The sequence below is a fragment of the Micrasema longulum genome, unplaced genomic scaffold (assembly GCF_059751315.1).
Source record: "Micrasema longulum isolate JH-2025_06_02 unplaced genomic scaffold, ASM5975131v1 h1tg000376l, whole genome shotgun sequence".
Lineage (NCBI taxonomy): Eukaryota > Metazoa > Arthropoda > Insecta > Trichoptera > Brachycentridae > Micrasema > Micrasema longulum.
In genome coordinates this window covers 115,237-140,341 of record NW_028277577.1, presented here as the reverse complement: position 1 = coordinate 140,341, position 25,105 = coordinate 115,237, and the positions used below count along the sequence as shown (strand labels likewise).

The 25,105-nt window shown below is 35.6% G+C and overlaps 1 protein-coding gene across 1 annotated transcript in view; it reads left to right on the top strand.

Annotated features, from left to right (window-relative positions):
* LOC148282102 (putative Rho GTPase-activating protein CG5521) overlaps positions 1-23,341 on the top strand; it is a 40,917-nt gene extending 17,576 nt beyond the window's left edge. Inside the window, exons 13-33 of the mRNA XM_088225603.1 lie at positions 923-1,051; positions 1,563-1,658; positions 2,530-2,631; positions 3,144-3,337; positions 4,257-4,473; positions 4,866-5,020; positions 5,304-5,429; positions 5,582-5,749; positions 6,278-6,374; positions 7,890-8,077; positions 10,214-10,369; positions 10,525-10,750; positions 12,209-12,350; positions 13,471-13,585; positions 14,156-14,331; positions 15,447-15,641; positions 16,876-17,002; positions 19,172-19,327; positions 20,302-20,460; positions 22,190-22,442; positions 22,850-23,341. Coding sequence (XP_088081729.1) covers positions 923-1,051; positions 1,563-1,658; positions 2,530-2,631; positions 3,144-3,337; positions 4,257-4,473; positions 4,866-5,020; positions 5,304-5,429; positions 5,582-5,749; positions 6,278-6,374; positions 7,890-8,077; positions 10,214-10,369; positions 10,525-10,750; positions 12,209-12,350; positions 13,471-13,585; positions 14,156-14,331; positions 15,447-15,641; positions 16,876-17,002; positions 19,172-19,327; positions 20,302-20,460; positions 22,190-22,442; positions 22,850-23,127 — 3,455 coding nt within the window. The 3' untranslated portion in view covers positions 23,128-23,341. The remainder of the gene's footprint in view (positions 1-922; positions 1,052-1,562; positions 1,659-2,529; positions 2,632-3,143; positions 3,338-4,256; positions 4,474-4,865; positions 5,021-5,303; positions 5,430-5,581; positions 5,750-6,277; positions 6,375-7,889; positions 8,078-10,213; positions 10,370-10,524; positions 10,751-12,208; positions 12,351-13,470; positions 13,586-14,155; positions 14,332-15,446; positions 15,642-16,875; positions 17,003-19,171; positions 19,328-20,301; positions 20,461-22,189; positions 22,443-22,849) is intronic.
* Positions 23,342-25,105: the final 1,764 nt, after the last annotated feature.

Below are 25,105 nucleotides of genomic sequence, written 5' to 3'. Positions count from 1 at the left end.
ATGTAAGGAATGCCTCTGCGCGAACTTAGCTTTGCATCCTGGAACTGACAGTACACTATCGGATCTATTATTAATACGATTTAAATTATTACTAAACAATTCCCTATTCAAGTAAACCTTGTTTCCCTTGTACTTTTAATTTCTTAACTGCCATTTTGATTGAATTTACTTTCATTATCTTTTTAAAGTTTGACACTTTGTATGAAGGGCTTGTGAGTGTCAAATTTCGACATTTTGTCATTTTTACTAATGCCTGAATCGCAGTTATAACACTGATTTTATTAACTTCAATAGTCCTATTACAAATATGTATTTGTGACCAATCCACCACCCCAACCACCATTTCAATAGAATGCATTCATAAACAAAACACCTAATATGTCATTATTTAATTTAACATGAATCGTGACGTATTAGGGGTTTGGCCAATGCAATAACCGTTGCTGGAATTCCAAATTAATTTTTATGCTACTAATAAGTAGTAAAAGAAATATTTTTTCTTGGCAGTATTTCATAGGACCTTATGACTTTATAATTGTAAAAAAAATGTGATATTTTCCATTGACCACACCGTATTAGTTTTTTTTATCAGCGTGGCCATATATGAAGCAAAGTGGTATAGAAGATTCAGAATAGCACACCAGGATTCTGGTTCTGTTTCACACACCGAACTGTTTTCTTCATCCGCCGGACCGTGGAGTACAGTATAAGTACATAATAATATATGACCGCCTACAGCTTTGTTAAATGTAAAATACCTATTTTTTTAAAGATGTTTGCAACGTAATTTCCAGACATAACCTGCTTTATTGACATTTGTTATAATATGTATTAACATTCGAATTCTACATCCTCTCCATAGTATAAATGATAAATAATAATCCAGTTATATTCAACTGCTCATCATATAATAATTTTATAGGAAAGTCGTCCAAGGTGGGAGCGAATGAAGTCAGAAGAGAAGGGCCGTCACAGGGAACCCTCACTAGATGTAGGAGTGACCCCCATATTACATTGAGAGTATTGGCTCTTGCTCCCACACAAATAGAAGGTAAAATAACTAATATTTTTATCCCAATATTATCAAATTTCTATCACATGAAATCAAATTCAAAATCACATGTAATAACTAATTTTTTTAAAGTACGTGGGTTAAGTCTTTTCTGGCTCTAGTTAGTCGATTAAAAATGCTATCTTTATCAGTATGTATCGAGCCGGTATACAATACAAGTACCTACTCGCTCAACAGGCACCAAAGACACGAATTTAGTTATTTCCAGTACGTAGATAAGTATACCGTGAGGTACTCTATAGCTCTCAATGTCTATGCCTTCTCCAACTGTCAAAACTCATAGATACAAAGTTGATACTGTATATTCGTAATCGCTAAGAAGTTTAATTTCAACCATACCATCTTTATGAAGATATAGCTTACATATAATAAAAAATAAATAAATAAAATATCTTCCCAGATAACTAAAATATTACAAATTAATTTTTTATCTTAAATTGCCCATTACTTATTCAGTAAAATGTGTTTAACATATTGTTCTTTGTTTTAGTTGATGAGCCAAAAGAATTGCCATCAAAGCCTAGAAGATGCCACTCTCTGGACTCATTAAGAAATAGTCAAAATAATGAAGGGGATTCAGAAAGTGGTAAGTCGACTAAGTTGGGTCATTAAGTTTTTTTTTGTATGATTTTTAATCCTAAATGAATACGCAATACATGTAATGCATATCAATATTTTAAATACAATATTTATTTTAAAATCTTCATCTATTTATTATGAATTAATTTAATGAAATAGAAAAGTTTTGTTCAAAATTGTCTTCAAAAATATTGGTTTTCTCCTCGAATGCCACCATTCATCAATTAAATCCCAACATCAATTTACATGGTCATAACTGGAAGCTCTATCGCCCCCAAATCCACCTCACTCACAAAAAAATCCTTCTTAGATTTTTATTTATTTATTTAACTTTTTGTACATTGGCGGGCTTATTGCCAAATGGCAATTTCTTCCAACCAACCAACCAATAAAATAAAAGTTTTATTTTTATAATTCAAGTTACAGAACATATTCAATAGAAAAAAAAATGATTAAAAAGTTAAAAATATATAAAAATAGAAATAAACGTATTTGTTTATAAATTACCTTAAATCAAAACTATTACTCAATGGGAAAAAGGAAAAGGAGGAAAGAGGAAAAAGGAAAGGAGGAGAGATTAAGGAAGAGAATTTAGATTTCAGACTGGAATAAATTGCCAAGCCTAGTTGACTGTTCCATTCTGGTCAACCTAGTCAAAAACCATTTGGAAGTTTTTTTGAAGGAAGAAGAATGCCAAAAAAAGCAGTGCTCAAAATATTGGCACATCTGCAAAGGCTGCCTGCTCATAACAAATAAATATTATCATTATGTCAAATTATGTCATCAATTACATTTTTGTTTGATTATGTTATGTATTTAGAAAATACATTATTTAGCTTGGATCCTCTCTTCCTTCATAATGCATTATTCTCTCACAGATTCTCGTTCACCATCTCCAGCACCTTCAAGTGGTGTAGAAACTAGTTCAATCAAAGATTCTCCTCTACAGTTGGATCTTGCATCAGAAAACTCTAATGTTGGTAAGTTTAAACACCTTTTTTTATAACTACCTAAATCAACTGAAAGTAAGAAATACATGATTATTTTTTGCAGTGTCGGAAGAGATAATTAGTTCAATTATAGTCACAGTATGCGCCTTGTCCTTTAATTTAGCATGGGCCCTTAGACGATCGGTGCACACGATAAATTTGAGAACCCCCATAAAAAAGGGCGCAAGGGGCAAAATCGAGTGAGCGCGCCGGCCACTGAAGATTGCCTCTCAAAGAGATCTCTCGCCCAGGGAAGTGTTCCCGCAAAACCCTCATTGCAGTTCGCGCTGTGTGTGCCGTGACTCCATCCTGATAAAACCACGCATTCTCAGCATCCGTTTTGTCATCATTTTGCCAAGATATCGCAAAAGACTGCCTCGGTGTATTGGGCTGATCTCTTGGGCCGTTCATTCAGAACAAGTTCATGGACACAGAAATTGCTTTGTTTTGCGCTATGTATATTTATTGCTTTCAAAATAAAAACGAACGAAATGTGTTTTTAGAATGGTGTGTGGGGGGCAGTAGCGGTCGTGGCGTGGCCTTAGGCGGAGGCGCTCGCGGCTGGCTGCCCGACGTGGCAGCCGTCATGTGGCGGCGCATGCTGGGAGCGCTAGGAGACCCCAACCTCCTACCCGACCCCAGTCTGCATAGCCAAGTATTCCAGTACTTACTGCATCTCAACGACACCCTACTCAAGGTAAGTTCTAATACTTAACTGACTGTTACGGACATGGATCCTTCTATAATATCATCAGCAAACCTCAATCCGAACCTGATAGCGCACAGGGTGCTGCATTGGAAGAGTACATGCTGTGTATCTTGATCATGTGTTACAGAAAAGTAAGTGAAATATTTAATTTATGAATAAATATAGTGAGATGAATAGAGGTGTGAGCGTGACTGATCTAGCCCGCACATCAATCGGTGTAGACCGATTGTATGTGCGTGTATTTACATCAACGACAACGGAGTAGAGTTTGTTAGTTGAGGAGGAGGAAATAGCAGAGTAACAATCTTCTGGTGCAATAAGAGAAATGCTGAAAGCATGGGAAACTGTTGCATCGTACATTGAGAAGCATCACCCTAATAAGGAGATGGCTATCCATTTTTTAAATTTATTGATATGAAAAATGATAATGCTGTCACATTTTCACCAAATTTTGAAGCATAGGCAAAAACAAATGTCTCTGGACAGCTTTCTAGTAAAAAATAATTCGTAAAGAATAAACTGGTCGCTTCGATTTTTTTATAATTTTTTGCAAATCGAAATCGCATTCCAAGTTATGCTCCTTAACAATTTATAAGTATGTAATTTTATTTGAATTAACGTTAAAAATAAAAAAGTTGAGTGTTTTTTTTCGGCATGAAATGCATAATCGTATTTTACATTGATTTAAATGAGAAAAATTGTATTGCTTAACGAGTGTTTCACATAATGAGCAAGATTCTGGAACTAATTATGCTCATTATGAGAGGTTCCACTGTACTTATGTTAACACCTAATATATAAGTTTACATATGAAACTGACTCCATATTACGGCAATGTCAATCTAAAAATAAGTTTTCATTAAAAATCTTATAATTACAATAACTAAACTTTTTTGCTTCATTTTAGATTGCAGCGAATCAGTCGCAAACTGGCAACGCTGAGACGCATGTCCCTCTGGGGGTAGTGTCAGGCTGGTGCCTGGGAGCAGAGCCCCTCGGCCCCTCCCACCGGCCTGGCAAGCTGGCCGCCCTGCGCCTGCTCTGCCTGCTTACCACACGGGCCCCCCTGCACCCGACTCCGCCGCGCCCCCACCTGCCCCTCTACCACAGGGCCCTGCACCACGGTGAGAACTCGCTTATTGGAATACCTATGTGAAAGAACAATAATTTACAAATACATACTGTTCCGGACGCGCTGTAGTAGAAAGCTCTAGTTCTCTCAGCCCTTCCGCAGCTCTTCCGAACCCCAGTATCTCTCAGCTAAGTGCCGGATCCTCAACAAAGACAACGGTTCGCTTTCGGATTATTATATTAGTACAGGGCCTATGACCTCTCATTTGACTTATCTGCTACACACATGACTTCTTTTCATTTTCTAATATAATGGAAAACACTTGTCCAGAGTTTCGGTTCCATTTCACGCACAGAATGATATATTTCTCCCAGACACGGAATGTAATTATTGTCAAATAGTACAGTAATATATGAATGCTAATATTCCACCGTTTATTTACAGGTCTCACTGGTGAAGACAGAAGTGTTGTGGATGTTTTGATAAAGCACGCTGCTCCAAGATACCTCTCTCTCGCCCTCGACGGATACTCCCTCCTATTGCTTGATTTCGTTCACGCTTCAACCATTGTACTTAATTCTAGTGATATAGGACCCAATGTAAGTAAAAATTCAGTAAATAAAGGATAGTTTATTAAAAACCATTTTGGTGAAAAATCACCTCAAACTCGCTGATAATATTATTTATTATTACGTATTTAGCTTTTATGAAGAAAAAAAAACTTCAATAAATCTCTTGCACGTTCGATGTTTTTAGTTTATGAATGAATTTCGGCATAATCAAATCTCCACATTTCCACGGGGTAGGTTGCCCACATGTGCTCTATACAATACGTTGGTTTCTAACTAAAACTTCACAATAATTTTATATTTAATTTTACAGTGTCCCAGAACTGAAGCAGTGACCTTTCTTGCGTCAATTCTAAGTCTACCTGATAGTTTGATGAATGCTCCCATGCTGCAACCATATGCACACGAATACACCACTGTTTCGTGTCCAGATCTCAAGGTTTACATTTATTTTATCTATAAAGATTTGTCTAAAAAATTATATGATTATTTATTTCATATTTACAATGTTATTCCACAAAGTTGATATCAGAACTGAATTCAACTGAATTTGCCCATTCGAATATTTTGAATTTGTGTCTTACCTTCCAGGAGCACGTTCTGAACATTTTAGTTCGAGCGTGTCGACGGGAACCTCAGGCATTAGCTCGCTGTGAAGCTCTGGCGGCTTTGGGAGCACATTGCCACCAGATCCTAGCCTCACGCAGAATATGTCCCCGACTACCTGACTGCGTCCGTAACATCTTGCAAGCCTTAACTGTGAGTACTTTTACATGGTTCTCTTTTCGCAGAATTTCTTTTATGGGAAGAGAACATTGAATTGTATGGGTGGGGCTAATGATATGACTATCTTTGGTTTAAGGCGTAAACTTTATGAACCAAAAATGTCCCGTCAGCCGTACTAACCTCGCAAAACCAAAATTAGCTAGTATCTACTTACATATGATTCTTCTGTTTAAAATACATCGAAACAAATAATCAGCTCAACCACTCACCCTATTCCGAACTCCGTACTGTAGAAAATTATGTTTCTTTTAAAATATAATATCTAATTTTAGGAACTTGGTTAGAAAATAAAAATGAATTTAAAATAACTCACTAAAACGGAGAGGTAGAAACGTTATTATTATTTATGTATCTACCTACACACCCTTTGTAATTTTTTTTTCATTTTGAAAAACAATTTTGATCAAGAAAAAACAATTCATATCATCCGAAAATATTTTCAATTCAAATTATATCATACGTAAATATGTCATTTATATAACTATCTCTTTGTTCTTGCAGATGAAAAACAAGAGTATAGCCAAGGTGGCAAGTGATATACTTCTTCTGTTGGCCGATTACACTGATCGGATGATGGAACTGTACCCAGATTTAGCTGGTATGTCAGCCTTTATTATTTTTAAAACTTTTATGAAATTAATAATAGGGATGTGCGATTTTACAATGGCTGTTCAGCGTACATATCTATAATTGTATGAAAGAACTGAAAGGTCAAAGAACGGGAACAGAAATAGACGGGCGTTGTGGCGCAGTTGGTTAGATGGCCTACAGTGAAACAGGTGTCCCGGGTTCAATTCCCGCCAGTTGCAAGAAAAAAAATCTAAGAAAGATTTTTTCTCTATTGGTCTGGGTGTTGTGGTGGATTTTTCATTACCTCCTTCCATATCCCCCCTATCCCGCCTGCTGACAAGCCTCTATATAGAGGCTTAGCGGGTGATTTGACTGTTAATTGTCTTTTATATACTAATGATGCTGTGCTTCTTGCTAGCAACAAAAAGGGCCTGCAATTCTTGGTAACAAAGGTCTACAGTGTATGCAAAGGGAGTTATTTGCTGATGAATGTTGATAAATATTTTTAACAAACATTTTATGTATGTAAGAAATAGATTAAAAATGTGTATGATTTAAATTTATATTTTACCTGCTAATGAACTGTAAACATGCCGTTCAGTAGGACTTACCCGTATAACTTCTATAAATAATTGTTAATATGTATACATACAGATGATGGGAACTAAACCCGCCATAGCAAATTCGCATATAGAGGAGGTCATTTGTTAATTATTGGACCTTACTTTCCTTAGCTAAAGTTTTATAGTTTGGGAGATATGACAATGTTTACTTTATTGAGATTTTCCCAAAATTTGACCTACAAACATTCAGAACTTAATTTTTTTTTTCATCATTTTAGTATTCTTTTATTATTTGTTGGTAGTCATAAACATTTATGATTAAAATAAGTCAGAACTTCCCTCAAACTAGGGTTAAAAAATAAGATATTACACTTTAAAAAACAAAAAGGTGACAAACTAGAGAACAAACTTAGAGTAGAATAAATTATTGAAACACCATAGTTCAGGTTGAATTTTACTGTGAAGTTTTTTTTACAGTTTTTTTTTTTAAAGCGTAATTTTTTAACCCTAGTTTGAGGGAAGTTCCGATGTATTTTAATCACAAATGTTTATGACTACCAATAAATAATAAAAAAATACAAAAATAATGAAAAAAAGTTCTCAATGCTTGAAGGTCAAATTTTGGAAAAATCTCAATAAAATATAAAAATTCACATATCTCCAAAACTATAAAACTTTAGCTAAGGAAAGTAAAATCCAATAATTAGCAAATGACCTAACCTATGTGCGAATTTGCTATGGCGGGTTCAGTTCCGGTCACCCTTTATATAAATTATTTTTAAAAAAAACCAGAACTGAATTTCAAAATTTTAGCTGACGATATATTTTAGAGTTCCTTTAAAAGGAGCACATTAAGTTTTTCTGGGTACTATTTGCTAAATAATGCGTATGCCACAAAGCACAATATCCCAGCAAAACTTTATATGCATCTGAACTGCTGTAAATAGCTAAGAATTTTAATCATTATTCTTTGTTTCCAGAGAATATAGTTTGCACAATTTGCGTGTGTCTCGGGCAGTTGTCTCCCTCGTCCAACCGGGACTCTGTAAAGACGCTTGTCGGGTGTCTGCTGCTCTGCCTGGCCGAGTATTGCATCAGGATAGGTGTCCAGGGGCTCCTCAAGGTTCCGAAAGCTAGCCAGCACTCCCTGCTCCTGATTGTTTTCAAGGTGGCTAAAAAAACTACATAAACAATACAGGCGCGATCCGCCCATACATACTGTGGATGCGGCGCATCCCTTGAATATTTGGAAAATAGTAATTTGTATTTTATTATAAAAAACAAAAATGTAAAAAAAATAGTCTACAAATATTCCTTAAATTATCGCAGAAAATTTTTAAGCGGACTCCATTTACAAACTCAAAAAATATTTTTAGTATGCATACTAGGGTGGGCCGATATTTTTTTTTCCGAATTTTGAAATAAAAGGGGTCTAAAAAGTTGCCTTTTGGATTACTCATAATGCAAAAAATATTTGATACTACTTTTAGCCCTCAACCAGAGCTTGAAGTTTTCGAAAAAGACGATTTTTTGCGCTAAACCAGCTGTCATTTCGTATTTAAGTAAGAAAATCAATCCAATTAAATTTTATAATGTGCATTAAACCTTATCAAATAAGCATCTAAGGGAGTGAGTTGTATTTTGTTTCGTAATAAATGGGTAGCATTGTTTTGATGAGCCATTGTTTTCGTCAATATTAGCCAGGCGCTCAACGTAATCAGTTCCGCGGAGTGTAAACTTTTTGCATTACGGTAGTTTTAAAACATGTTCGAATTTGTAATGTGATTAAGTTATATCTTTACTAACAAAAAAATAATTTTATCAATATACATAATTAAAAAAATATTCAGACAGTGATAAACTTCAAACCTCGGTTGAGGGCCAAAAGTAGTATAGAATATTTTTTTAAATAATTATTACGTTCAATGTGATCCAAAATGGGATTTTTTAGACCCCTTTCACTTTGATGTCTAAAAAAATAAAAAACTTCATACATCATCGGCACTCTCTAATACATACCTATGTATGCGTATTTCCAAATCAACGTACTGAATATCAAGAAACCTTGGCCTCGATAGTATTCGTCATGCTGGAATCTGGTAACTGCTCTTCATTTTGAGTCCAGTCCTATTACAAATGGTCGAATTCCCGCACATGCACGCGGTTCATAACATTGTCATATTGTTCTACCAGACTCATAGAGATACGAGCATCCAACTTGTGTAATGCAAAGAAAAAACCACTCTAATAACGTATAGAATAATGTTTCGAATAATGCATTATTAAAATTTTGATTTTTATTCCAGTTTATAGAAATTTTAAAAAGATTTTAAAAATACATATTAATAAGTTATATGATTTAACAAAATTACGATTTTTACAAACAATTTAGCAAAACGAGCTGGTAGATTGGTTTGAAAATGAACGCATAGACTAAAGAAGGTGGTCATTCTATCCAGTATTTGTATAAATACCATACTCTTTTGTTAGCCTGTATGTATATAAAGATTTTTATTTTTTTAATTCACAGTTTTGTAATGCAGTATTTGTTTTATTTGTTTGTTTTTTAAGACAATGCACAAAATTTTGGTTGTCACTATAACAATGTCGTGTTGTAATCTTATATAGACGTTATTGCACAATTAAAAGCACATAAATATACAGTTTATATAGAGGCCAACCAATAATTGCAATTCATCTGTGATTATGTTCAAAAATCAGTGCGCGCAGGCTCGGCAGTTGGCATCCGAGCGGTTAATTTTTTTAATTTGGCAGATTGAACTTCTACCTTGCTAGAATAAACCTTTCCAAAACTTCTAGGTGTAGGTTCTGCAGTGCAGATGAAAAAACACCTATACAAATCCTATGTGAATGTGATGCTTTACATCATAAAAGGAGCCTCATTCTCAGGGGACCACTGGTTAAACCTGAGGATGTTAAAAAGCTCGCCTCCTACCTAACAGCCCGATACTTAAAGAATCTGGGCTTGGAGGGGGAAATTTAGCAAAATGGGAACTCTCGCCTTCCGCACAGTAGCCAGGCTCTTTATAGACCTGGGCTAGGAGGGCAGGAACTATTCACGGGGACCTATCACATTAAATTTTCACAGGTCGCAGTGACGTCAGGAGCTTGCATAGTACTGACCCCCACCTCTAAGAAAAAGAATGTAATGGATTTCATGATCAGGGGATTTTATAAAGATAAACAACTCTATAAGACCTTTTACTTGTTATATATGTTATGAAAATTACGATAATGAAATTTTTATATTTGTTTTATTAATTATAAATCAATGAATTTTCAGGTGTTGTATGTCATTATGAGAGGAAAAGATGCATCAGAACTGGATGGACTGTCTTCACCTTTGGATGAAGATTTTGATCCAAATATTCAGCTGGATAACATGGGACTCAAGACTCCGATGGCCTCTACAACAGATGTCAAACTTTGGTCAAGAATGGTAAATATCGTTGATCCTGAATGCAAATATCTAAATGTCTAATAAAAACTAGTAAAAGAATTATAATTCTATTATTATTTTGTTTACTTTTGAAATAAAACTCTAGATTTGAATAAAAAGCCCGTTTGTATGTCTCACATCGTGGCTATTTGCAGATCTGTACCCAGCTGGTCCTCTACCTTGGGCATTTCCCCCTGAACGGCGGCTGCCAGCTGTCCTCTTGCGTGTCAGAGAACGACGACTCACCAGGGCTGGGCCCCGAGCTCGGCCCCGCTGTACTCGGGGCCCCCCACCTGCAGATGTTCCGCCTAAGTGACTCGGTCCTGGCCTCCTTACTGGAGCTGCCCGCCCTGCAAGTCCACCCAGCCGGAGTGGCCCCAGGTATTTATCCGACAAGTTGAGAATCTCAAACGCCCATTCGCGTAAGTGCAGTTGCACTGCCAAATAAAAACAAATAATTAATTATAAAAATAGGTGATAAAAAGAAACAACATTTTCATTTTTTATTTATGCACTGTACATAATAATTATTACATTTATACTTTGACTGTCTAACTAGTTAGACACTAGGCTCTAAGATAGTCAAAAATACATTATTTTATTAGCCAAAAGCCTGCAATATCTGTTAAATAGCGAGAGATTATTTAAACATTGTACCTTTGCACGATTTTTTCTTTGCATATTTTTTAACAAAAGGAAAAATATGTAATTTTAATATGAACAAATATTTAAGTTTATTTGGTAGAAACGAGTTGTGTAATTTTACTGAGAAATTAAATATACTTTTAAAAAAGAAAATTTACTTATGGATTTTGCAGGTGTAACGAAGATTTGTGAAGGATGAAGTTGTTGTGTTAAAGATTGAAAGAAGACATGAGTTTGCTGTTAAATGCGTATTTATTACATATCGAATAAATAATTAATTGTGTCGCGCGAGTGTTACGGCGATGAGTTGAACTGGCTGCACTCAAACTACATGCTAGAACTGAGTGGCTGCGTTGAGCTGACTCTTTGGGCTGACTGGGGCTGACTGGGCGTCACCCCACATATGTCATAGTTAAATATATGAAAAACAATTTAAATTTTTTTTTTTTTGAAATGAGGTTACCTAATAAAAAAACAATAATATTAACATGTTATGTACATTTCATTAATTATCTTCAAAATTACCCTTTCCACACCCAGTGGTGCATAGAGCACTGCATTCGTACAATAATTCAGTGTATTTTGATAATCTGTTGCATGAAGGTATGGTGATCAGGCTTATGCTTCAAGTCTCTGGCGGAAATGAACTTCAGGCATGGTTGGCGAAAGCACTAACCACTACACTATAAGGTGGACTTATCTATGCACCAATAGGTGCGCAAAGGGAATGATGATTATTTTTTACCGGGGAATGTATATAACGATATTTAATTGAGACAGTATAAACTCACATTGATATTTATGTACAAAAATGTGTATATTTGAATGAAAATTTAAAGTATCTTCGTTGGTAACCTGAAATTGAACATGTTAGAAAAAATAATTATATACACATTCTGTTTTTCATACAGAAAACTTAATTTTACTTTGTAGATGAAATTGAAGATAAATAAATGCTAACTTCCCATTGTAATACCTGGCTAGGTGTCTTTTAGTGACGTTTAAGCAACTCTAACGGTGTGTTTGGCCTCTGTTAAACTGCAAGAATCAAATGGATCCTTGATTTTCCGACATACTTTAAACTTATGGGTTCTGTATTCAGAAGGACATCAAATTAAGGAACCTGTCTGTCTGGAAACGTCCCCGTTGCACTACAGCCCCGGTCCTACACTAAACGCTCGTTGCTTTCCTCAGGTTTGGTAACGGCGGATAAGCAAGTTCGGGTGATTCTTCGAGACCTGGCTGGGAAATCCTGTTGGGACGCTTCGGCTCTGTACTGCGACCCTCAGGTCTCCTGCCCTCCACGACCTCTGCAGCCACTGCCCCCAATAATCAAGTAAATAAAATATGACACTATCATTTTGGAGAATCAATGACGATATTTTATTTGTCTTGTATATTCTGAATTTTTAGAATTGTGGTAACCTGAATATGGGTCGTTGACATAAAACTGTTTATTATTTCATATTTCAATTGTATTAACCTGTCCGGGAGTGAGTTTCTGCCGACAAAACTGTATCTGGGGAGTGAGTTTTTTTTCATGTTTTTTTTTTACTTTTTATAATTTTATATCATTGTCAATGCTATAAGCAACATATTTTCTTGAATAAAAATAATAAATTATACCAGTAAATATGATTTATATCAAAATTATCGATGTTTTATTTCATGGGTTGTCAACCATCGGTTTTACAAGCCCAAATAATATTTCTGAAAATAATCGGACGTACATGTACGCCCATACTCCATTGATGAAAATTTTGTTTGGACGACCATGTACGGCCATACTCCCGGACAGGTTAATCTTTTCAAACAACTGTTATTTTACTAATCGTTGTTAAATATTTGTAAATAACCACTTACCGACTTTCATATGTCTACCGGTTTCGAGACGTACCCATCTCTTCATCAGAACACCAATTAAACTAACATGCAAAACTCACTATACACCTTCACCATAGTTGTTGCACAAAAATATAAAACCAACACGACATGCATTTTAATAAGCAAATGCACTAATTAGGACAAACATGCACTGATTAGATTATTAAAAAATATTAAGGGATGTGATTTTATACTTAATTGTTAGTTTTTTATAATGTTTTGCTTTTAAGGCCGTACTCGCTGATAAAATATTATTAATATTTAAAGCATTAACTTTGTGGTCAAACATTATCTAAATGTTATTAAATATTTGTATATAACCACTTACCGACTTTTCTAGTTTTGCATCTTGCATCTGTCGACAGTATAACAAATTGCACAAAGATACTGCGAGAAACATCGATATCTTTGAAGACTCTTGAAGGGTTTTCAAAAGATAAATTTTGCGATTATTATTCACGAACTGGAGGAATGGAGGTGTTCCTTACACCCAGTGCCTAGCCCTCAGCATTGAGCAAAGCATTGAAGACGAATCTTTCAAATGTTTAATTAATGTGCAATTTATTTTTCAGTAGTATGACGGTGACAACGGGGGGCATCCATCTCTCTTCTCTCCCCCCTCCCTTTCCCCCAGACCAGCTACCTGACTACAGATCTTCACCTCCAGATCAGCACCAACTTGACCACGTTAGTAAAGAACTTCTAATTTTTATATACACGAGATTGCGGCCAAAGTTTGACCCGTTTTTTTAAGGCTACTTTTCCATTTTTCCATCTATGGTATATCTAAAACTCGTTAAAAATAGCCCCCCAATTTTGGTATTTAAGTCAATCTTTTTCTTTTTAAATTAGTATTTTAATAAAGCATTAACTTTTTGGCACTTAGGCACAGACCGCTAAACTTCATAGGAACATTCCTCCTGGTACACTTACACTTACACTTCAAATCCTAATAATTTTTTATTTTTTTAAATATTTTTTTTTATGAAAAAGACTCATTCTTATAATTTGAAAATGCAGACAATCCTTAATGTCTCGAACTAGCATCCCTGCCACAAAGTGGGATTAGTATCCCTTCATTTATGTTTCATAAGAATTTCTGATTGCTGATTAACACAGTTGTTGTCTACTGCAAATCGTTGAATGCCACTTTGTTCATTAGTCACACGAATCCATATGTCCTGATGATGTACGGGACTTAGATGACATAGCATATGTAAGTGCCTGGAGAAAATTGTATCCTTGTCTTTCTTGTAGCTTCTCCAGTACATCAGTCACACCAGTCCAGAAGTGCTGCAGCACAATGGGCAGTGCCTTAACCAGCCGGCGCCCTCCCCCCTGGCGGGAAACATGGAAGATGACACCATCTCTGTGATACTCTCCCACAAAAACAATGAGACGGAGTACCTGGCCAAATCTGTCAATTTCACTAGGTAACTTTTTGCCTTAAAAACAAACATTCTTTCCAATTTTAAAGTACATGAACTATAGCACTGACAGCCAGTGTCACAGCTATGGTAAGGAGTTACACAGAAATTTTAACTAATAAAATATGTACATATTTTTCTCACATGAATGTTTGCATGTGTATCGTGGTTTAATATCTTTTTTTTCAAATTGTAATGGCAATTCAATATTTGCCAAATCTAAAACGTGTATTTATTGGGGACTCTCGCTGTTTCCCGACAGATGGTGTTATCTTAGCCTTTTTACATCAGGCAATACTTCAGCCAACCTCATCGTGAAGCTCCACCATTAGGCTTGAAATGACGGTATATGTTATTCCGCCGAAGTGTAAAAAACAAAAAAAACACATTTTTTTTAGCGTTAAACATGTCGAATTAAAAATGACAGAAAAACGGTGTTTGTGGGGAATTTTATTGCATTACTTTTAAACTTTAAACATTACATTTTAAACTGCAGCTGGAGCACATAGAATTCTTGTGGAGACTTACAGCGACCATGCTCTGCCGGAAACAATATGCAGAGATTGGTTTTGAAGCTTTAAAAATAACGTTTTTTTTATGTTGAAGATAAAGAACGCCCTGGCACACCTAAAAAGTTTGAAGATAATGATTTGGAAACATTACTCGATGAAGACACATATCAGATGCAAAATGAACTTTCAGATTCATTAAAAAATTATCACAAAACAGTTGCCAAACGTTAAACGCATTTAGAATGCTTACATAACAGTCGCCAAACGTTTAAAAGCGTTAGGAATAAAAGGAGAGACGTTGAACGAAAACCACTAGAAACACGATTACATTATTACCTATTATTCAATTTTGATATGGTTTAGGATAACGGTCATGTCTCTTCAGTCTCAAGATATTTACATATTATTAACTAATAAAAAATACAAATTATTACCACTCATTTTTTATAATTACTCTAAAATATCTCAAAAATCAATATAAAAATGGTTTTTCTGCTAACCAGGTCCTCAGCATACATCTCCCTCATTCACATTAAAAATTATTTCTAGTGAAAAACTTATTTTATTTTGTAAACACTTTCTATAATCTAACACTTTTGTATTTCCCAGTATGGAGAACCCTGACGAAGAATCGTCCATAACTGCAGTGTGGTCAGAGCAACCGGAGTTCAGCCCCGTGTTCCGACAGTGTAGGCTGCTCCTCAGCCAATTGGGCTTCGTGGGCTGCTGGGGGCGGGGAGCGGTGCACCTCCTCAGCCGCTCTGATCGCCTGCTTCGTGAACTAAAGAATCTGGATGCTCAGAGGTACAAACGAGAATTTTGAAACATAGAACTATTACCCCGGAAGCTCTTTTTACACCGTTTTGAAATAACGCTACAATTTTTTTTTTTTTTTTTAACATAATATATAATTCTCGAGGCGCTGTCACTACTCCACAATTCCACAATGTCCACAATTAAAAAGGCCCATTTTTGTATTATTCTTCCAGTATTAGCTTTCATTTGCTAACAATGTTTGATTATGTCCAAATGCTTGCAGACTGGCTGGATTTCCTCCCTAGGGAGTTGTTCATATTTAAATTTATTTCAACAGAGAGGGAAAAAGTTTTCGAGAAGAAATTTGGAAGTCTGGGCATTTACAGGGCTTATGACCTGTCATTGGCTGGTTTAAGTGGCCACTTTACACACTGTGTAACATTCACCATTCTGCCCATGTTTGAACATCCACATTTCCTCAACTCTTCCATCTGTTGACTTTTGTGAAGTGAAAGAGCTGAAACCTTTATCACGTGGGTGAGATTCATCCGGCTGAACCAAATCACCTACTAAGCAACGCCTGAAAACTCAAACATGGGCAGAATGGTGAATGTTACACAGTGTGTAAAGTGGCCACTTAAACCAGCCAATGACAGGTCATAAGCCCTGTAAATGCCCAGACTTCCAAATTTCTTCTCGAAAACTTTTTCCCTCTCTGTTGAAATAAATTCATTTGCTAATTTCGGGTTTCTTACTTTTCCCATAATTTGACGCCGAATTTAAATTAAAGAAGTAAAAAAAATTTAAGTAAGTAAGTTTTGTAAAAAAGTTCAAAAGATGGGTTTTACCTTTTTTACTGATTAGCCATTTTATGCAGATGTCTAGTCTAAAATTAAACAAAAAATATTGTCTCTCGCCAGCTACCCAATATCTATTTTTACACTAATAATTATTATAGGCGGCCTCCGTAGTGTAGTGGTCAAGACGCTTGACTCACACACGGAAGGTTCCGGGTTCGATTCCCGGTGAGAACACAAAAATTAAATGTGATTTTTCTCAAGCCTGGGTGTTCTGTGATGTAATTCACCACTGTAATTGGGCCTCCTGGCCTGTTGTGTTGCTAAAAATAAATTAAAAAATATCTCTAACTTTTGAGACAAAATTTAAATGAGTTGTGAGAATATAAATTTATTATTATATTCCCTTAAATTTAATATTAACATGTTCAATCAGTTGTGTATTTCGGCTTTTATTGTTATGGTCAACTTATGTAATCTTCCAGGTGTCGAGAAACCCACAAAGTTGCCGTGATATATGTGGCTCGTGGCCAAGAGGACCGGAATACTATACTGTCCAACAGGAGTGGTAGTCCAGCCTATGAAGCGTTCCTGGCAGCCCTCGCCTGGGAGGTTAGTTATCAAATATCTGACTGTCAGGAAAACCTTTTTTCTTTATAAATGATAAGCCCGCTAAAAATGACAAATTAATACATGACTTACCTTTCCTACGTTTATCTACCTATAGAGGTTAATTAAGTATAGACTTTCTTACAATATAACTTTATTAACCCTTAAAAGACTGTTCTAAATACTACCTTTACAGATGATGGTGTAAGGCAGTGTTACCGCATGCGTAAGCCGAGATATTTGAAAATATTAGCTAAAATACCAAATTATTTACAATGATGTGTTAAAAATTATCCTTATTCCAAGATGTTACTTAAAAACTTATAAATAAAGCATATTTATGCAAAAATTATGTTCATCCCATTTAAAACTCCGCCAGAGTGCACTCCTGCTTGCGTTTCATCGTCAACTGAATTTCGAATGAGTAGCAGACAACCGGGGAACTAGAGTGTATGCTTTTTTAATATTAACTCATATTTATATGCAAAAAAAAAAAAAAAGATTTTGCTACAAATAAAACACTGGATTTTATAAGAACAAATAAAAACGTTGATAAAACATGTTCTTATAAAAATATTCAAATATAACCTAATTAAATAGCAAAAAAAAACTTATAGAAATAAAATAATAGTACATAATAACTAAAATAATCAAATCATAATTACACATACACAAAAATGACAACATAAACATATTTTTAAAACTAGTTTTGAACAAAAAATTTTAACATTTTAAATGAAATAACTTTTACAGCTGGTTTCGATTCTACCCCACGGTTAAAAAATGCTTATAATATACTATGCAACACTTTGTTAACTTTAAAAAATATACATTGACGTAAAAAAAACAATTTAATGTCATTACAAATCACTTCTTCAATAAACGCTTATAAATTACTATACTTATAGTATAGCACTCGGAGCTTGGACATTTTCAGCACATAGGTACTAAAGATTTTGTAGATTTCATATATTAGACTTCATAGTCCTAACGCTCCTATATACCTGTGTGAAAATTTTCAACGCTTATCAGTTCATGGTTTACCTCTTCGTTCTAATTCTCAAGGCACTCTCTTAATACCTATCCACAATTCCTCTTTCTTCTCTAACTCATATAGTGTCCATGCAGCCTTACTGTGTAATCATCTCCCATCAAAGATGTTACTACATTATCTCTGTTTAAATCATGTCTGAAGAAACATCTCCTTTCTCTTCCTTAATCTCCTCCTTTCCTTTTTCCTCTTTTTTCCTTTTTCCCATTGAGTAATAGTTTTGATTTAAGGTAATTAATAAACAAATACGTTTATTTCTATTTTTATATATCTTTAGCTTTTTAATATTTTTCTTCTATTGAATATGTTCTATAACTTGAATTATAAAAATAAAACTTTTATTTTATTGGTTGGTTGGAAGAAATTGCCATTTGGCAATAAGCCCGCCAATGTACAAATAACATTATGTACAAAAAGTTAAATAAATAAATAAAATAAATGGTAGTATGCTATCGAAACTGGCATTAAACTCATTTTTAGCATGTTGAGGGTAGGACTTTTTCTTCATAACTACGTACAAATAAAGGACACACAGAATCGCTTTTTTTTTTCATATATTATTGCCATTTTTTCCTCCTGAATAATTCATATACAGGTGTTTGGTCGAGAGTGGAACAAAATAATGTTGGATAAAGTCGCAAGACCGAAATCTGGAAAAATTACCAAAAAAACATTAAAAAATCATAATAATAAATTGGTGACCACTACAGAAAAACTTGTTCAATATGGACCCTCTATCTACCATTTTTATGTTTGTTATAGTACGGTTAAAATTATCAAAATGGCCCCCTTACCTCCTAAATTGTAGGAAAAAAACACAAAAATTAGCATTATGCAATTAATGTATTTGACAAAAACGAGTCGATTACAAAAGTTTTTTTTCTTGTTTCTGCTCTTCGTCACTGATGGTCTTCTAGGACAGCCGAAGCCCGTAAGTGTGAGGAAGAGGCAACTTGGGTTAAGGCTTTCCTGAGACATCTGCTGCACGTGTCCCAGCCAGGTCCAGGACCGCCCCCTTAAAACATTCATTATAGGAGACTGCTGCGTTATATATAATTTTATACCGCGCAAAACTTTCTCATTCCTTTATTACTGACATTTCTAATTTAAAACCATTTCAGGTTGAATTGGAGTCCCACAACGGATTTTTGGGAGGGCTACAGAAGGGGGGCTCCGGAGGTGTGAGCGCACCGTACATAGCGACCCTTACACTGGAGGCACTGTTCCATGTTGCTACCCGGATGCCTTCCAATACTCCGGAAGCTATCCACAATAAGGTACTCCTGCACTTTCCACTCCCTTAATAAAATTTACTAGATCGCTTAAAAATAATTCATGTAATAAAAATTTTAATGTTTGATTTATTATTTACATTGCTTAATTCTAAATCAGGAAGGAATATGAGGGCACAGGATATAAAGAATGGATCTCCTTTTTTTATTTGTTTTAAACTAATAATGGCATCTGAAGGCAGTTCACATGATCTACATTTCTGTTTAATAAAATTGGACATAAAGGCTCTACTTTCCGAGATAATTAAACAAAAAAAATGCATGCAGGTGATAAAGGGTGGATGTCAGTTAAGTACTGGAAATAAAACGATAATTTAGTGTTAATGAAAACAATTTTAGATTACATTAAACAGTTTAGGCTATTTAAATTAAACAGGTTCCTTTATATTTATAAGTTTATTTTAATGTTCAAGAGGTTTGAAAACTCGCGTGAACTTGCAAAAATGCTGTCTCACTTTTCTTCATACAAACGTGTTCCTATATTTTCTCCCTGGATTATGGCCCTTGGGCAATTATTTTTACACATTTTAGATATTTACCATTGGCGTATCTCTTTCATTTAATTTTTTTGATAAACTGTTTCTTATGGGAGCTAGGACCATCCAAAAACCCAAAAAAGCGTCCAGTTTTATCTGCACTCTTCGAACGAACAGTATACAAAGAAGATAAATAATTTTGAAAAACAGAAAATTTCATTCTTAGCAGGGCGGACGTAAAACATTGATTTCAAAGGTTAAGGTAAAAGGTTAATTTCATTGTTTCTGAACTGACACCTAAAGTGTAGAACTGATCCAAAGTCAAGGGGATTTGGAGTATTATGCAACTTATTTACACTGTCCATTAAAACAATTAATAATGAGAATAAATTTAAATATACGTTTTATAAGTACTAACCAAACATTGTAACACTTTAGTAAATTGTTTTAAGTGAATGAATAAAAAATAAATATTATTTTCAGACTCGTCACCTTGGCAATGATGAAGTTCACATAGTATGGAGTGAACACTGGCGCCCATATAGAAGAGATACGCTTCCCACTCAGTTCTGTGATGTTCTCATTGTCCTGTACCCCCTCCCCGGGCAACTGGTGCGCTGTACCCTCACCCGGAAGCCTGATGTAAATTAAACTTACAAGTTCTATTTCGATTGAACAAGCACGTCAACTGATGTAGCATTCCGCCATTTTAACTTTAAACATCAACAAATGTAAATTCATAAAAATTGATCATTCTCGATGTCATATTTCATTAAGATCAAACACTGCAGTGGTTTTATAAACTGGGCATGACAAACAAAAAATATTCAACAAAGATACTGACTGACTTACACGCATAAAATCTACAAAATCAACATTCAATTTTTAAATAAAAATACACATTAGCTACTACTACTACCATCACGCCATTTCTCCGTAGAGGTAGGCAGAGAAAATGGACCGCCACACACGTTTATCCTGGCATACATTCCTAGCTTCTTCCACATTCATACATCTTGCCATAAATGCCCTTCGGTTCTGTCTTTACTCGGCTTCCGCGCTCACTCGGCTTTCATCCTTCCTCTGCAAGTTCCGTGTTTCACTTCCATACATAAGTGTTGGGACTAAAACTCCGTTGTGCACTGCCAGTTTAACTTCGATTGACATATTCTTATTAGCAATTACTGTGCTTAGTGCTCGGTTCATTTTGTTGCCCGCATTCACTCTCCTTTCAACATCTTTTTCTACTCTTCCATCTCTTGAAAACATATATTATATATATTTATTATGCAGTCAGTAACCTCACTATTAAAATACCATCACTTTTGACTTACTTTCGTACATTGCCAATTCGCTCTCCAGGCATACATCATACATTCTTGAGACTATTTGTTGCAAATCATCAGCATAAAGCAAGCAGCTTACTGAAAAATTATCCATGTATAGATTAAACAACCATGGTGACATTACACATCCCTGTTTCACGCCTTTTGAGATCGCAAACCAAGATGTAAATCCCCCATTTACTCTTACACTCGCTGAACTCTCCTCATTTAGCAACTTAATAATACAAAAGTTAAGCAATTTTTGGATATATGATTTAATAATTCGTTCAGTTTTTAGTGCTTTAATAATGTATAATATATGGTTTAATTACAATCACACAAGACAGAGGCGCCGTGGCGCAGTTGTTAAATGGCCAACTGTGAAACTCCCGCCAGTTCTTAATTGGTCTGGGTGCTGTGGCGTATTACTCATAACCTCCTTCCATTCCTTTTCTTTCCTACCTGCTGACGAGCCTCTACAATAGAGGCTTCGCGGGTTATTCAATGTCAATTATTACATTGCAAGTATTGCAAATTCGGTCGCAGTAACTCCTATCTGAGATATCCATTACTTATTAGCATTTCGTATTTCCTTTTTTTTATAACCTTAGTTTCAAGGTCCATCGTGTTAAACACCCTTGAACCAACTACGGTGAAGTGAAGCTTACCTAAAGCTGTTTTTCTTTTTGTCCGCCTGGTGGTGTAATGGTCAGCACGTTTGCATACCATGCTAGAGGTCTCGGGTTTGATTCCAGACATGGTTGATATAAATATTTATTTAAGAGGGTGTTTTATACTAGAATATTTGATAGTCCCTGGACCGATATCTGAAGTGTATGACTGATAATTTTACCTTCGTGTAATAAAAACGATCAAGATACGCTGTGATTCATGTGCCAATTCAGTGCCCTATGCAACATTCGCTGCGGAAAGGGAATAATGATAATGTTTTTCATTTTGGTAGGGCGCGTTTAATATTCGAAGCATGTTTCAATATTTTGTTTCGTCCTTGTTTTATTGTTTGTTCACGAATTGAATATAATCAGGTGCCTATGTTCGGTCCTCTATTTGACGAGTGCGTCCTCCCACTGCGTACGGCTGCCGGGCTGGTGCGAGCTACAGCCTTCAATGCCAGCCGCGCCATCCGCGCTACCATGACCTTCTACCAGCACGCCTACTCTGAGCGGGCCCGGAACCTGGAAGCCGTCATCTCCCAGCACAAGGAGCCGACCACCTTCGAGCAGTTTATAGGGAAGGTGTACTCCCCGCTGCCCGCCACGGCACTCCGTCAGGCCAAGGGTGAGAATCTTTTAATTATTATTGTTATTTGTTATAGGCAGGCAGCCTTGGATGGAATGGCAATTTATTCCATGAATCCACCCTGCTGGATAGAATTTTTTCTAGGAATTGAGGTGAAATCGGAGACAATAGAGCTTCCAGCTATGACCCCATTAATTGGCGTTTGGATTTAAATTATACACACGATGATAATTTAGTATATTATAAGTTTCTATCAAGTTCCCTTTCTTTCGTTGTTCTTCCAATGTACTTTTTATCTACTGTGGTGGGGCGTACTTTTGAGTCATTTAGGGATTTTCGTAGCACATCTTTAGACTTTTTCCAGTAGCGCGATGTCCTAATGAAGTAGGGACTCCATAGCCACACAAGGGTTAATAGTTACGATATGTCAACTCTAATAATTTCAGAGTCCACTCTAGCGGCAGCCTTGCTGGACCACGGCGCGCCCGCCGCCCAGCACCGCGCCGCGTCCACCTGGATCACCCACTCGGTGGTCACGGCCTCGGCCCACGAGGTCTCCCTGCAGACAGCCGCCCAACACGGCTTCTCCCCGCGCCCGCACAAGCGCCTCGGGCCCTTCAAGCGCCCGTCGCACGCCGCCGACAGGCAAGTGCCGCAGCAAGGAAGCAACAGCATCACGCCGCCGCACAGCCCCACCCTGCCCTCGACAAGGAGACATCGATGAACAGTAATAACGACTAGCAGGTAAACAGTCGACTATCACCGGCAACTACATGCTGATTTGTTTCATCCACCCTCTGAGCCCCGTTTTATTGAGATATATAAAATGACTAATCAGTCAAAAAAGGTCAACACATCTCAATTGTAGACCTTAACAACTTTCAAACTTTTCGACTTTGTAGTTTGATATTACTATCCCCGATCTTATTGGCGTCAAATCAAGAATGAAGTTATGAGCAGCAGCATCAGCAAATGAATAAAATCATGCGCCCGAGTGATTCCGAAACATCTCGAATGGGAAATGTACTTTCTGAACGTGAAAGAACAACCAACGAGAACCGCTCGACCTAAAAGTAAACACTTATCCAGGATTCTGGGAAGACTTTACGCACAGAACTCATCCGCCCGTACAGACTTTATGACATCTTGATGCTTTCAATGTTTGCCATGGTGTAATAATGGTTAGCGTGTTTTATTATAATTACCGTTAAGTTATCAGGTCCATGGTAAAGATAGGAATCTACTTTATCATGGAATTCTGCCATCTTACCAAAAACTCTATAAATAAAATATGGATTACCATCACATATCAAAGGCGAATCTGTAGTTATTTTGACATATCGTCGCTTCAGTTTGTTTTTGTCCAACAGACCAAAACACAAATCTGCAGAAATAGAGCTTTAAAGTTTTTTTATGAAATAGGCATAAATAATGACCACAGCTTAAGATAAAATTCGTTAAAAAATCCCTTAAACAATTTTTTTTAAATACGTTTTTCATTTGAATTTTATAAACAAAGGCTTTCTCAGAACTTCTGCTCACTTAACTCTTATTAACAATTTCGTTAAAAGTGGTCTTTTGGACAAAAACTAAAAAGAACTAACGGGACAATATATTATTAATTTATTTTATTTTTAGTAACTTTGTAAATTAAACATTCTTGATTTGAATATTCATCACATTGTTTTTTTAAAGACTTTAATCACTATAGTTAAAATGATTGATGGCTTCTTCATATGTTGTTTTATTTGTTCCGCTGTATTTTTTTTATTATATGGCAACAATTATGTGTCAAATCAGTTTGAATTAACTTAATTTTTGTATAAATTATTTTATGTGTAAAATTATTCCCTTTGTGATTGATTATCAACATTTTATTACATCCGAAGCGTGTTTATAATGCATCATCAAGTTAAGATCTCATTTTCTTCTGTCCACGCATGCTTATCATAATTACCCCGTCCACTGCATGCAAAACACCATTTTGCTGTGTAAGGTATATGCTTTAAGTTATTTTATTTATTGAAGAATCTGCATTCAGAATCGTATAATTAAGAACGCTTTTGAATATAGTAATGGTTTAGTCTATCTGGTTTCAGATGATCCATCTAAACCTCATCTTTTGAGGAATTGCCTGCATCAGTATTGACTAAAAAAGAATCATTGACTTTCGCAAAGCTATCACGCAGCGCCATTTTTTATGAATTCTAAATTAGTAAAGTTAATTAGTGCTTAATTTTTTAGATGTCATTTAAATAATCGGGTACAAATTGAAGCACGCAGAAACAAAAAAATTGTGTTAGCTGGTACTCAAAAATTAGTTGATTGTGATCTCAAGTTGAGTAAAAAACATTTTTCAACTACACATTGTGTATATGTTAAGCAAATACAGTTCAAAGCTATTTATTTTGGTTAGTTAAACGCATTTTAAAAAATAAATTCAGCCAGCCTATTTGAAATTTTCCAAGGTTTATAAATAAATTTTTCATAATCTTCTTCTTCAGTTTCAATCACTTTTGTTTTGTCCTTGTTTATTTTCATGTAGAGTATTCTCCATAGTTTCCAAGTTCTCTTATAGTTATTCTTCGCTATTAGCGATCAGAGCAATATCATCTGCAAATCTTATCATATCCACCTTTTGGCCGTGGATTCTGACGCCTCTTCTATAGCCTATTTTTTCTCATACTTCGTATATCACACAT